This window comes from Chroicocephalus ridibundus, chromosome 4, assembly GCF_963924245.1.
Source record: "Chroicocephalus ridibundus chromosome 4, bChrRid1.1, whole genome shotgun sequence".
Classification (NCBI taxonomy): Eukaryota; Metazoa; Chordata; class Aves; order Charadriiformes; family Laridae; genus Chroicocephalus; species Chroicocephalus ridibundus.
In genome coordinates, this window is record NC_086287.1 from 43457507 (window position 1) to 43471826 (window position 14320).

Here is a 14320-nt window from a genome sequence, read left to right on the forward strand (position 1 = left end):
AGCTGGGGAGGTTCCCTATATAAATATAGGCGTCCCTATTTCCCTTTGTACCCCATAGGACACCACCCCCTTTTTCACAAGCAGGCAGTCCTGGGTGGGGAGGTCCTCCTCCAGCCTGCCAGGGGCCATCATCCCTGTGAGTCCTGGAGGGCTGCCACCTCCCTCATGGACTGCATCTCCCACTGCTCTGCTCAAACAGCCATCTGGGGTGTCTCCTGGCTACGGGTGTCCTCCCAGCCAGCCTGGCACACCAGGGCAGACCTCAGAGCCAGCAGCTGCCTCTCAGCCCTGTCCTGTTTTCTGCACCTGGGCATCCTTATTCAGGGCACCACAGCCTTTCCCTGCCTGACAGGTTTCGTAATAGATGTTATCAGCAGTTCTGGCTGACACCTGTGGGACTGCCCTAGCGTGGGTAAGGCCCTGTGTCTGCGCGTGGGTGAGAAGAGCAGGTGGCAGAGCCAGAGGGAGGAAGGGATGGGAACCTTGGGGCAGCCTGTGCCCATGACAGATGCCATCATCTGGCCAGATGTGCAAGACTGCAAGTCCCAGGAGAGGTCAGGAGAGCAGCACTGGGCTTGCGTGGCTGTCTCTCCCCTGTGGTGCTCCCAGGCCATAGCCCCGTGCGCCCACAGGGCCACACCAGCCCCTCCTGGGATGCCCCTGCTGAGCATGGTGGGCTCCCATCCCACATGTGCTTCTGCAGAGCATCTTCCCCCAGGGGGTGGGTGAAACCTGAGCCCTCAACATGCCCCGTTGCTCTGCCTGCAGCCCCACACCAGGGGCTGAGCACAGAATGCCTGTGGGATGACTCCGCGCAGTTCCTGCTGCTGCAGCAGAACTCTCTTCACATGCCCTGGCACGGGACAGGAGCTGGAGCACAGGGGGGTGGAGAGGTGCTCTGTGCCAGACTGTGCCATGCTGCCCCAACCACTGTCCCCATGCCTGCAGCTTGTCACACATGACAATGCCCTGTTGGCTTCAGGATCATGGGGCAGGGGTGGCCTTTCTGGGGGCAGTGGTCCATGGGGGTGGCAGGACCAAGCTGCCAAAATGCGCCCAGACTGTGGTGCCAATTGCCTGCAGGTCTGCGTGCAGCAAAGCGGGAGCCTTTTCCAAAGGGAGTGTGCAGCTTGGCTGACTTTGGGAGAGGAAAGACAGAGCCTGTGAGAGAAGCCCAGAGAGGAGAGCTGCAGCTGCACCTTCACCTGGATCCAGTCCTGCAAGGATGGTAACCAGCAGCCCTGGTTCAGAGAGCTGCCACCACAGCAGATAAGCACGGTATTTGTCAATAAGTGTCTGGGCAGAGCTGCCGCCCTATAGAGATGCTCCTGCAATGCCAGGGAACTGGCTGTGCTGATCCCACCCTGCCTTGGGCGTTGATAGGGCCGCGGCGGTGGCTTTAGGCACCCCTGATGTCTCCCAGCACACTGTGTCGTCACACGGCTCCTGCCCTGATTCTCCTCCCCACGCCTGTGTGTGGGAAGCTGCATCTGTAGAAAAAGCCTCATCTTGAACGCAGACACAGTGGATGCAGCAACCCAGGATCCATGTGGCAGGTCACTGCCCTCTCCCTGTGCCGGGCGAGCTCCCGCGGCTGGCAGAGGCAGCTGCCCTGGCCCAGCCCCGCGCTCGCAGCCCCGCGGCAATGCAGCCCCGCATGGACCCCCGGGACGGCCCCTGCCCGTGGCCTCTCCTCCATGGCCCCCTCTGTCCGCCTCTCGCCCGCCACCCGCAGCCTCTTCGATGAGCCACTGGCCATCGCCGTGCAGGGCCTCGGCCCGCGGCAGCCGGTCACACTGCGCTCATCCTTGCGGGATGAGACGGGAGAGCTCTTCCAAGCCTGCGCCCGCTACCAGGCAGGGGACGACGGGGAGCTGGACCTGGCCCGCTGCCCCGCACTGCCGGGAGGGAGCTTCTCTGGCCTGGAGCCCATGGGCCTGCTCTGGGCTCTGCAGCCCCAGAAGCCCTTCTGGTATATGGTGAAGAAGGACGTCCAGAGCCCCTTCCTCTTGCAGCTGGAGGTGTTTGATGGCCACGGGGAGCCCCCCGGGCGGCTCCTGGCCCAGGCACAGCACGAGCGGGCATTCCTGCGGGACGGGGTGCGGAGAGTCCCGGTGCGAGAGGGGAGGATCCGGGCGACGCTTTTCCTGCCCCCCGGTGAGTACCGGCTGCAGCCATCCTGTTTTCCATAAACCAATGTTTTGTAGTGCAAGCTGTTCCATGACCTCTGGAAGATAAGTCCATGAAAGGCCCTGTCCTTCCCTCCCTCCCTCCTTCCCTCCTGCACTACTGACCAGCCTGGCCATTGTTCCCAATTCACCTGGCTATACAGGTGCCAGAGCACGGATGCAGAAGCAGGCAGAGGGATAATCTTGCTTCCCCAGGGCAGCAAGTGGGAGTGAGCGTGCCAGGAGGGCTGCTGGAGATGAGGAGCTGCAGAGAAGAGTGGTGGAGAGGGGCTCTGTGCCAGTCCTTGGCAGTCCTCCTCACCGGGAGGGTTTGGGGCATCCTCACTCTCCCCCCAGCACAGTAACAACTAACTATATAGTGACCACAGTCTACCATGCTGGGGTTCCTGTGGACAGCATCATTTTGTAAAAGGGGGAAAAGGAGGGGCTCAAGAACATTTGCAGGAATGAAAGCCTGCAAGAAGGCAGAAGGAAGAGACAATTATTTCATTGCTCTGAAAAAGGTGCAGAGCACCTCTCTGAGGTGCAAGATTTGCCCAAGGCACCACCAGGCTCCAGCACCTTCTGGGCAGCTCCACAGAGACTTCCCGGCCAGAGTCCGGGTGCAGGAGGGCTGATTTCACAGGCTCAGCACCCCACCCACCAGGGTGGGAGAGGCCGGGGCTCCCTCCCCTGCCTCACCTCTGCCCCCACCTGATGACCAGCACATGGAAGAAGACACCTGCATCCATTTTGTATCCAAAAGGTCCTGCCTCCCCTGAGCTGAGGCGCTTCCAGTAAGCCAAACGCTGGTGCATTTTCTCAGTGTCCCCTGACCTGCTCCTTTTGTGTGAGTTTTGAAATGACAGGCCCTTGCCGCATTCCCTGACGCTTTGAATTGTTTCCTAGCCACAGGACAGAAGGAGTTTATTCTCATCCTGCCACCACCAGAGCAAATCTTCAGCTTAACAAGCCTGTAAGCTTGGCCTGTAGTCAGTATTTCTGTTACACAGTTCCACTTGGAGATGTGTTTTGCCACCATGATTTCCCCACACTCAAATCATCTCTCATGCACCAAGCTACCCCCATCAAGATTCTCAGTTCCTGGGAGTGCTCTGTGCCCTACATTCAGATTCAGGAGTTGGATATTCCTGAGCAAACGTCCTAAGGGCACATAATGGTGGAAACCTTAAAAGGCTTTTGCTATAGTAGTGTCCCACCTCCCTTGAGGAGCCCCCACAGCCTTATTCAGCGTTACCACCTTTTCTGTGCATGTTCAGTTTCAAGCCCACAGAGCACTGCTTCACACAGCTGAGCCATGGGACACCAACAGCTGCACTCCTGACCTCTGGGGTACACAGCCGCTGCTTTGAGTGCTCATAGTCTATGAGGAGTCAGTAGATGTGCTGTTGCTTGCCTGCAAACTGCCGCAGAAGGAAGAGCACACTGCAGAAGTACTGCCTATTCCTAAAATAAATAAGGGTTTGCACCTTACCCAAGAGATTCTGCTCCTAAGCCTTTCTTTCTCTGCAACACACTAGAGTTTTTTCAGATGCTGACACCACACTGCCGAGTGACTGATTACTTCTTTCCACAAAAGATGCCTTCCTGTAGTTCCCATTGTGTATGTCATTTGATGCGTTCTAAAGCAGAGAAATGTTGAAATAAGTCATTTCAGGCAATACAGGTCTTTGTCTTGTCTGCTCCAGGAGAACACCCCTTGCCAGGGATCATCGACATACACGGACTCAGAGGAGGTCTCTTTGAGCACAGAGCCAGCCTCCTGGCCAATCATGGCTTTGCCACACTGGCCCTGGCTTATTATCAATATGAGGATCTGCCCCAGCAGCCAACTGAACTCCACCTGGAATATTTTGAAGAGGCGGTGAACTATATGCTGCAGCACCCACAGGTAGGAGCACCCTCCATGTCCCCTGGGCTCCGGGGAGCACTTCTCCAAAGTGCCTGTCACTTTGCCTGAGTTATCTCTGGAGGAACCTGCTGAAATGCTCACCTGGCATGGCTGGCATCTGCCAGGAGTTTGGGCGTCTGAGTTCTAGGAAAAAGGTAGGGTCAAGCAGATATGCACTGGAAGAGCCGTGGAGACAGATCACAAAGCAATCTCACATTAGAGACAGCTGAGACATAACAAGGTGGGACAGTTGTGAAGGAGACACCCTTCACAAATTGCCACCAAATGTCCTCCTACAGTCCTAGAAGTGAAAACTAAAGAGCATCTGCCAGTGTCTGAGACTAACAGTTCTTAGCTCTGTCCTACAGCCTCTTGGCAAATTGGTGAAAACATGTTCCCCCTCTCTTGGCTGATGTCAGTGCACCAGGGGGCATTATCAAAGGCAGCGGTTTGAAGGGGGAAGCATGCTGCGCACTTGTCCACAAGAAAAACTGATCATTGCCATCACCTCCTTCACGGTGTTTTGCAGACTCTTACAATTATACAGTGTTCCCCACGAGGAACTCGCTGTTGTGTTTTTCAGCTCAGTATTGATGGGCATTTCCTCCTTTCTACCAGGTGAAGGGACCAGGGGTCGGACTTCTGGGTTACTCCAAAGGAGCTGATCTGTCTCTCGCCATGGCCGCCTTCCTGAAGAACATCACAGCTGTTGCTTCCCTCAATGGCCCCGTGGCCATTACCTGTATTCCTCTCTGTTACAAGGATAAAATCATCCCCGCTTTACCCGTGGATGAAAAAAAGATCAAGGTCATTGATTCCAATATTCTTGATTGTTACGACACCCTTATTGACCCCTTTCAAGCCCCTGGCAACCAAAGCCTGATCCCACTAGAGAAGGCTGAGGCACAGTTACTATTCATCGTGGGACAAGATGACCATGTTGTCAAAAGTGACTATTATGCTACTGAAGTCTGCAAGCTTTTGCAGGCTCAAGGGAAGGAAAATTTTCAGATTCTCTCCTACCCTGGAACAGGCCACTGCATTGACCCTCCCTATTTCCCTTTGTACTCCATAGGACACCATCCCCTTTTTCACAAGCGGGCAGTCCTGGGTGGAGAGCTCGGGGCTTATTCTAAAGCTCAGGTTCATGCTTGGCCACAGATCCAGGCTTTTTTCAACAAACATTTAAATGACAACTAATGGGCAAAAAATAATGTGCAAGCAACAGGCAACTTTGAACTAACAGATCTGATAAACTCTTTTACGTTTATCAGGTCAAACATTGTTGACAGACTGTAATACAGCTACAGTATCTTCTATGGCTTTGCACAGCCGTAACTCCGAAAAGAACTGGGTTGGCCTTTTCTGGTTTTCCCTAAGCTTTTTTGCTCAAGTGTCAAGAAACAGAATGGCAAAAACATTTGCGTTATCTCGCGATAGAACACATCACGTGCAAAATGTTCAGTCACATTTCTCAAGAGCTTTCTTTTCTTCTAATATTTGACAGTACTTTGCATATCACTGTGGTCTCCACAGGCATACCCTGTCCTCAGCTTGTACTTTAAAGCAACAACTCTTAAATGCTAATTGTGGAGCAGGGAATTCACCACTCTTAGGGAGAATGTCTCATCACAAATGGAAACGTCTCTCATCTCTGTGCCCCTGGAAGTGAGTAAGAATGGATGCTACAGCCTGGATGCCAGGGGGGTCTCTGGTTAACCTCGGGGAAGGGTCGTTTTCCCTCTGTGTCTTCTTTCTGTCTTCACTTCAGAAGGGAGTGCTCCGGCTCATGGATACTTCTGGGCACAAGATGTCATGCAAAAAGCCATTCTGCTTAATTTACAGCCACTGTGATCTTCTCCCACATGATGTGGAACATTTTCACCTTCATTATTAGGGTGAGAACTGTAATAAAGAGCCTGAGATTTGAAAGCCATGGAGTCATTTGCTATGCTTTGGTTAGAAACCGGGATCTTTGCAGCTCCACCACCCTCACACCCCAGGGTGGAACCTGCAGCAGCTTGGGAGCAAGAGCTGCCCAGGTGGTAAGAGGAGACAGAGAAGACTGACACATAGCCCCCTTGCCCTCACTCTTCCACTGCTCTTGGGGCACCAAGCGTGGAGGAGAAGGAGTGTTTCTTAAGCCTTCAGCGCCCTTTCCCTTAGTATCTGCTCTAGAATACGTTCAAGCTTGTGATCCAATCCAGCATTGCAAGCCAAGGTGTGTTGTTCTCAACAACAGGCGAAGTTGCCATACATTGAGGACTGGACACCAGACAACATACCCTAATGCTACATGACAAAGCATCTCACCTGTTTAGGATAGACGGGTAATCTCCATGAGGAACAAAAGACTGCTGAGACTCTGCCCAATACCCCTCACCACTTAGTGTTTCAAACTAGGACAATGCTGAGGATTTCCTCAGATGTTTTCACTTGTTTCACACCACTAAGTCAGATATAGGGAGCTCTGAGCAAGAGGCACCTCTACCTGCATCTCCCAGGAAGAGTCAGGGAGCCTGAGTCCCTTTGTAGTTTCCTTTGGAGCAAAAGATCCAAGTTCTGGGTAAGACAGACCAAATGGCCTCCTTTTTAAACCCCTGCATAATCCATTACTGGGAAGAGCCAGGTGTTTCCTGACCTGCCTAAAGAGTCTGTGAAAGTGCTTCTCCCTCACCCCTCCGGCACCCCTGACAGCCCTTCCCAATCCCTGGCTGTGCAGGTGCCAGGGCTGGGCAGAGCCAGGTGGAGAGACAACCTGCCTCGCCCAGGCCCTGGGGCAGCCAACATGGAGGAAGAAACGCCAAGAGGACATGAAGCAACACCGGGCTGGCGCTGGTTTAGCTTCTCCCCGCCTCGGCTGCGGCTGGGGCTGGCTCCCCTCCCTTGGCCGAGCCGCTCGGCCACGCTCAGGGTCGCTGCCGGGTGGCTGGAGCCCCTGCGCCGCCCGGGCTGCCCCGGCTCTCTGCGGGCGGCCGCACACAGGCCCTTCCCTCTCCGCGTCCTGACTGTGAATCCTCATCGCGATTCTGCTCGGTGGCCCGTCAACACCCCTTACCCGCCCTGACCCGCACGGCCCCGGGGAGTCCAGGGGAACACCGAGGAGCTGCCGCCCCAGAGAGGATGGGCCTCGGACCACAGAAGGCCCGGCAGAGCCCGCCCACCACCGGGGAGGGGCGGGCAAGCAGGGGAGGAGGCGGGCAGGGGGAGGGATCTGGCGCCGTGCTCCTCCCCGCCGGGGACAGCTTCCGCACCTCGTGCCCGAGCCCGGCCCCGGTCCCGTGGGGACCTGCCCCGAAATCCGCCCACAGAGGCGGGAGAGACCCGGGGCCATGTGGCAGGTCGCTGCCCTCTCCCTGTGCCGGGCGAGCTCCCGCGGCTGGCAGAGGCGGCTGCCCTGGCCCAGCCCCGCGCTCGCAGCCCCGCAGCAACGCAGCCCCGCACGGACCCCCGGGACGGCCCCTGCCCGCGGCCTCTCCTCCATGGCCCCCTCCGTCCGCCTCTCGCCCGCCACCCGCAGCCTCTTCGATGAGCCACTGGCCATCGCCGTGCAGGGCCTCGGCCCGCGGCAGCCGGTCACACTGCGCTCATCCTTGCGGGATGAGACGGGCGAGCTCTTCCAAGCCTGCGCCCGCTACCAGGCAGGGGACGACGGGGAGCTGGACCTGGCCCGCTGCCCCGCGCTGCCGGGAGGGAGCTTCTCTGGCCTGGAGCCCATGGGCCTGCTCTGGGCTCTGCAGCCCCAGAAGCCCTTCAGGCGGCTGGTGAAGCGGGACGTCCAGAGCCCCTTCCTCTTGCAGCTGGAGGTGTTTGATGGCCACGGGGAGCCCCCCGGGCGGCTCCTGGCCCAGGCACAGCACGAGCGGGCATTCCTGCGGGACGGGGTGCGGAGAGTCCCGGTGCGAGAGGGGAGGATCCGGGCGACGCTTTTCCTGCCCCCCGGTGAGTACTGGCCGCGCCGGCCTCCTCTCCCCGCAGGTCCTGCCTCCGCTCTCGGCCCTGCACTCCCAGGCCCAGAGCCAGACCCCCTCCAGACTCCCCTTGAGCCCCGTAGCAGGCAGAGGACGAGGGGGAGCTGGGCCTCGCCAGCTGGCACTGGTCACTCTTCAAGGATCCGCCTGATCAGCCCGACCAGCTTTGATCTGCTGGCCACGCTCCACACTCTACGTGAGCTAGAAGTTGTGAGTTTGTTTTATTGACTTGTATTGGACGTGAGGGCATTGATCACCGTACCCGTTTCATTTCCAAATGCTGTGGGAAGTGGCATCAGCCAGTCTTCAAGGTACCTTTCCTCTACCTGGCTGCTTTCCAGGGAATTCAGCTAGTCATTCTTTGAGTAGGTTGAAGGTTGCTCTCCAAAAGTCTAGAGTCCTAAGCTTCCCTTCCTAGCAACTCCACAGATCCTGAACTCAATAATGTCATAGTTGCTGCAACCCAAGCTGCCTCTTGCTGTCACATTTGTCCCCAGTTCTTCCCCATTTGTGAGCAGAAGATAAGTAAAGCATTAGACAGGTTTGCCCTTAGGGTATTTTTGTTAGAAAATAATCTTAGAGAGGGTCTGTGAGGTTTTCAGATTGACTGACTGTTAAAGGAGAAGCTGCTGCCCGAGCATTCACACGCTATTCAAGGAGTGGCACACACACCATCTGAGTCTTCAGCTGCTCGGACCAGGGTCCCTTTGCAGCGGGCAACTCCAGTGAGCTGGCTGGAGGGGTGCCCCTTTCGGCTCCTCACACACACACTTACTCTTGGGCACGCTTCCTCCTCCCTCACGCTCGACCCTAGTTTTCCCACAACAGAGTCTCACGCATCAGATTTTATAAAAATAAATAATTTAATTGAAAGGTACAGCAGCAGGGTCAGCTAAATGGATGCCTTCAGAGAGGGATGTCGAAAAAAGAAATCCCTGGCAAATTATACCCTTGTGATCTCTACACCCGCCCCTCACGTGCTCTTTGCATGCTGTTCACGCATCTTTTAGTCCAATGGTGATTTTTGGTCTGGAGTCTTCTAACATCTTATGGGATTCTTTTTCTGTTTCCAGGCAGGCAGGCTGTTGACTGCTCTTACCTTGTTTCTTTACTGTCTCTGCTGACAGTTGTGGCCTCCTTATCTTCTGGTTTATACTCTTGTGCGCCTGCGCTTGCTGGCAGAACGTGGGGAACTGAAAAGTCACAGACTTATGGAAAACACTACCAAAACATCAGCATGTTATCAACATTTTCCTTATACTAAAAGACTAAACACACCACTGTACCAACTGCTGTGAAAATTACTAAGAAAATTGACTTTGTTGCAGCCTAAAGGCTTCCGCAGATCTAGCTACTCACACCAAGTAAAGGTAGGCAAACAGCATAAATCACACCATATTATAACCCCAAGTAATTTATTCTAATTAAAACTTACTTATTTAAGCTAAACAACATCTCTCAACATGACAAATGCTGTGCTGTCCTCCGAGCAGCTGTCCAGACTTCTGCTAGTTGTCTGCAGGAAGCTTCATCTCTTGCTTCCTCTTGGTTGAGTGGTCTGTAGCAGCTGCACCACCACCACATCCCACCTTTCCTTCCCTCTGTGACCCAGAGGCTTTCACCAAACATGTCTCTGGAACTCCATGTACTCGAGGAGCTCCTCTACGTAGTATGTGCCTTCCCTTCTCCCCTTTCTGCCCTGTCTGGCCCTGATAACTCCTCCATGATACTGCCAAAATCATACATGCTGTCCCCACCAGTGTCACGAACTGTGATTGCATTGTTAGCCCTGTGGCTGGCGGTGAATTTCCAGTTCTTCTTGTTTGTTGCCCAAGTTCTGCGTGGTAGTCTGCAGACACCTCATCCTGACTTCTGAGCAGGAATGGGAGTCTGCCTCTTGGCCTCCTCCTTTCTATACTTTGTTTGCAGCAATCCCTCTCAGCTATGGACCCTCATCAGGTTAGCAAGGCTGGTTGCAAATACTTTCTTCTCTTAATCCCAGAACAAATGGCTATAGTACATTTACAGTGAAGCTGGAACCATCAAAAGATGAAATTTCTTGGATCAGTCTTCTGAGAAATACACTGGGGGGAGGCCTCCTGGGTATTTTTGAATCAGAGCTTCATACCTTTGCAGTGAATTTACATGATAAAGAGAACTAGTTGTGACTGTCGAGGGATCCCCGCCCTTCCAGCCACGTGTTTCCCGATGTTATCCAAAACATTATCAGGCCTGCTATTTTGTGCTGTCCTGTTTAATCTTGAAGCAACGTAGCCATTTACTGAAAACTGGCACAGTAGTTTAAGACCCTTAGTACCATTCTGCTGCTCTATGTTTTATTCTTTTTAAAAACAACACATTCCCAGGCCTATGAATTTGGAATATAAATTAAAAATTGTAGGTTAACGTGTCCTATTCCATGGTCTCTTACAGGAAATGGCCCCTTTCCAGGAATTATTGACTTGTATGGAACCGGAGGAGGACTCCCTGAATACAGGGCGTGCCTACTGGCCAACCATGGCTTTGCTGTGCTGGCTCTGGCTTTCTATGGCTATGAAGATCTCCCCAAAGAGATGAAGGAATTCCACCTGGAATATTTTGAAGAAGCCGTGAACTATATGTTACAACACACCCAGGTTGGTTTGTTCATTGACACTCTCTCACTACAGGGAACTCTCATTAGTCATTAGTCATCAGTCATCTCCATTCAACTTGGCTGTAATTAATTTGTTTTATATCTTTAACTCCCATTACAGTAGTTCTCTGGAAGATTATTCCCGTTCTTCCTTTTGGATACTAGTTGCCTGGAGGCTTATTTGACTTCCAGTGGGGCTTTTAGGTTTATGCTTTGTAGAATGTCCTTCAGAACTAAATGCCCTTTTCAGCCTTGGGGCACACGATAAGCTTCCGTGATCTGGGTCTCAAGGAAATCCACCAGTACACATTTGTTGCTGTGTATTGTATAAGCTGTTAAAATCATGCCAAATGTTGGTATTTGTTGAGTGTGGGTTTTAGTAGCTAGTTGTGAACTTGGGCATCCTTCTAAGTTGACACCTCTTGGAAGAGAACCCTGATCGGTTCTGCATCTCCTTCCAAGTAGCTGTGTGTGACAATAATTAGAATTGCATGAGGTAACACTTGGTTTCTCTGGAGAAGTCAAAATAAATACCTTCATCAACCTCAGAAAGATGAGTAGTTGTTAAAGGTCTTGATTGCTTTTCAGTCGCCCTAACCCTAACTGCTCGTGCCACAAAAAACTCTGAAAATTGCTTTTTCCCCCCCTTTTTTTTCCCTGAGAGCATTACCATAGCATCCCACGATCACCTCCACTGATAACCTCACTATGTTGTTAACACATTACAAAGATTCAGACACATTTCCATGCTTCAAAGTCAGTGGGTTTGGAGCCTATTACACTGGTAAGATATTTTATTATACTGGTAAGATACAAAAGGTATTAAATTTGGATGCTGTCTCAAACCGTTTTTACCCCTGAGGGTCTTTGGATATTGGAGCAGTTGTGATATTAGCTAGCCTTCTTCCAGTGGATTTCAGCACCCCATAAGATCATTTAGCTTTCCTATTCTAGTTAACTCACCTGTGTAAAAGAAGTTGAAGGTAACCTATTCTAGACTGACTCCAGAGGACTGGACAATTTGCTTAGAAAAGTGGTTTTAACAGGTTATTTTTTTAAGATATTTTTTCATGAGTACGCTACCCCAGAATACTTCCTGTGAGTCAGACACCAAGCATATTAGAGAAATGGGAGGGCAGCTGGTGTGGAGTCTGCTACCCCGTGTTAGCTTCTTGACAGGGGAATAGAAGACAGTCGTTGAACATAAGTTACCATAGCTATTGACAGTATCATAGTCATGGCTGACTTTGAGCATTTTGCACTGAAAGAAAGCATTTGTAGAAGAGGCTTCCCCTGCCCCTTCCCTCTTCTTCCCTGAACCGTCTTATAAGCAAAGTGAATCTGGGGCTGTACATTTGCATTGCTTTTTGGAAGTATAGCTGTACCCTCTGCAGTACCCTTCAGCACTGAGCATTGTAGTTTTGTTAGGACGATCCTGTAGTCTCAGCAGGGCTTATGATCACAAATCAAGCACGGAACAGTGTCCCAGTGTCCCTCAGATGTGGGTTCTGCGCACATTAGATGCCTGCATCTGGGGTCCAGACTTAGGACAGACAGTGCTGCGAACATGGCAACATTTTAAAGAAGTGGCATGCCATGGTTCATTGCTTGTGGTTTCTCTTCTCTCCCCTCCAGGTTAAAGGTCCAGGGATTGGGTTGCTTGGAATCTCGAAGGGTGGTGACCTGTGCATCTCCATGGCCTCCTTCCTAAAGGGCATCACGGCCACCGCCCTTATCAATGGCTCAGTGGCAAATGTGGGTGCAGTACTCTGCTACAAGGACATCACCATTCCACCCCTCGGTACCGATGTAAAACGCATCAAGGTCAACAAGTCTGGGATTGCTGATATTGTGGATGTACTGAACAACCCACTGGAAGGGCCTGACCGCCAAAGCTTTATCCCTTTGGAGAAGGCCGAGTGTCGCTTCTTGTTCATTGTTGGTCAGGATGATCGCAACTGGAAAAGTGAATTCTTTGCAGTGGAGGGGAGCAAACGTTTGCAAGCTCATGGGAAGGAAAAGCCTGAGATAGTCTGTTATCCTGGCGCAGGGCACTACATTGAACCCCCCTTTTTCCCGATGTGTGCAGCCTCAATGCACCTGCTGGTTGGCAAGCCTGTGGTGTGGGGAGGGGAGCCCAAGGCACACTGTGAGGCACAGGTAGATGCTTGGCAGCAGATCCAAGCTTTCTTCTGCAAACACCTCATGGGCAAGCCATCTGGAACATCCAATAAGCTGTGATGTGAGTTAGGTTACTTTACAGGTGGAGATGCTAGAGTTTCAAGTTTGTTTTGTTAAATGGCTCTGAATGAGAACAAAGAACATCAGAGAATAAGCTATTGGGTTTCTTGGAGGATGATAGTGGGCGAGAGCATGAGAGCTGCTTCCTTTTAACACCATCCTTTAACCTTGGTTAGAAGTCTTGGCCTCCTGTTGTGTGTAGGATGGGATTACAAGCTGTGGAAAAATGATGGTGGTAAGGCTGGGTCTGCTTTGAATGTGAATTTAAGTGGAAGGCAGCTCATCCAAGCTGAGAGCTGGGATGAAAATTTGCCTTAGCTATCTCAGAGGAAACATGTTGTATGCCCTTACCAGAGCCAGCTTCGTGCTCTAGTTTTTTCTGGAAGCAGCAGTTTCTCTTCCTCCAGCAATCTTTCTGTTCTCCCTGTGCACTTCCATCTCCTTTGTTGCTTCTTCCTCTTCTCCCACGTCACTGAAATGCATCTGCCTTAACACTCAATATCTAATATTTCACTTACCAAAAGCAGCAATGCTTTGCTTCCATCCCCAGATTAGCACATCTCCGGTTTATAGACAACAGCCCATACACAGCCTGAGGCGACATTCTGAACACATGCAATAGAAATGAGACATTTGTACAGTTTTGGAAAGTTTGTAAGCACGAAGGAACGGCAGGATCGGGCCCGTTGGTAGTCACGCCTAGAACTGCTGGTGGGCATCTCCTCGGCGGGGCTGGGTATCCCTGTGTAGGTCCCCAGCACTGTTGGAGGGCAGTTGCTCCCTGCCTGTATTTTCCCTTCATGCCTCCACAGCTGCCCGCTTGTAAGTGCTGCTGCAAATGGCAGGGCAGTCAACCGGCCCGGCAGCTCCCTGAGCCGTCGTCTTTTCCTTGCTGCCCAGTGCTGTGCGGGCCAGGTTGTAGGGGCTGCCGCTGTGCGCGGGGCGGCGGGCTGGAAGGGGCGGCGAGGCGGTGGCCATGCCGTGGTGGGAACTGGTCTCTCTCCCGCTGGGCCCTGCCGGCCTCCGGCCTCCATTTCTACTTCTCAGCAGCCAGGGGCAGGGGGGCCCATTCTCCCCCCGACGGGGGGCTGTCAGTCATGTTTGCCGCCCAAGGGTGAGTTTGACAGAAAAACCACTGAATATTGCTCGTGGGGCGCTGGCGAGTTTGCATTATTGTATATAAGTAAGTTTTTAACACGTGAGTGCCTTACAAAGCCAAGCCGAGTGTGGATATCGTCTAAACTTGTTATGCGTGTTTTGGGTGAGTTCTGTTGGTGTGTGTTTATGCGGTTTGCATTCACTGTAATTTTCTTTTAACGGATTAAACGGAAACGTTAACCTCAACCGACGGCTCCCGATGGTCTGAGGGAGGGCGGGGTGGGGGGGGAGGAGG

General features: G+C 52.7%; 2 protein-coding genes across 2 annotated transcripts; both read left to right on the forward strand.

The window, feature by feature from the left end:
• The first annotated feature begins 1547 nt into the window (after positions 1-1547).
• Positions 1548-5280, forward strand: LOC134514520 (acyl-coenzyme A thioesterase 5-like). Its single transcript, XM_063332442.1, has 3 exons — positions 1548-2157; positions 3878-4080; positions 4699-5280. Exons 1-3 carry the CDS (start codon positions 1548-1550, stop codon positions 5278-5280), a joined length of 1395 nt encoding a protein of 464 aa, XP_063188512.1.
• A 2016-nt stretch (positions 5281-7296) lies between these two features.
• On the forward strand, positions 7297-14271 carry LOC134514905 (acyl-coenzyme A thioesterase 1-like). Its single transcript, XM_063333286.1, has 3 exons — positions 7297-8022; positions 10485-10687; positions 12322-14271. Exons 1-3 carry the CDS (start codon positions 7413-7415, stop codon positions 12925-12927), a joined length of 1419 nt encoding a protein of 472 aa, XP_063189356.1. The 5' UTR covers positions 7297-7412; the 3' UTR covers positions 12928-14271.
• Positions 14272-14320: the final 49 nt, after the last annotated feature.

Excerpts from the sequence above, each read along its gene's own strand:
- LOC134514905 (XM_063333286.1), top strand. The coding sequence starts at position 7,413 with ATGTGGCAGGTCGCTGCCCTCTCCCTGTGCCGGGCGAGCTCCCGCGGC. Across the intron at positions 8,023-10,484 it reads GACGCTTTTCCTGCCCCCCG|GAAATGGCCCCTTTCCAGGA; the intron begins GTGAGTACTGGC and ends GGTCTCTTACAG. Across the intron at positions 10,688-12,321 it reads ATATGTTACAACACACCCAG|GTTAAAGGTCCAGGGATTGG; the intron begins GTTGGTTTGTTC and ends TCTCCCCTCCAG.
- LOC134514520 (XM_063332442.1), top strand. The coding sequence starts at position 1,548 with ATGTGGCAGGTCACTGCCCTCTCCCTGTGCCGGGCGAGCTCCCGCGGC. Across the intron at positions 2,158-3,877 it reads GACGCTTTTCCTGCCCCCCG|GAGAACACCCCTTGCCAGGG; the intron begins GTGAGTACCGGC and ends TGTCTGCTCCAG. Across the intron at positions 4,081-4,698 it reads ATATGCTGCAGCACCCACAG|GTGAAGGGACCAGGGGTCGG; the intron begins GTAGGAGCACCC and ends CCTTTCTACCAG.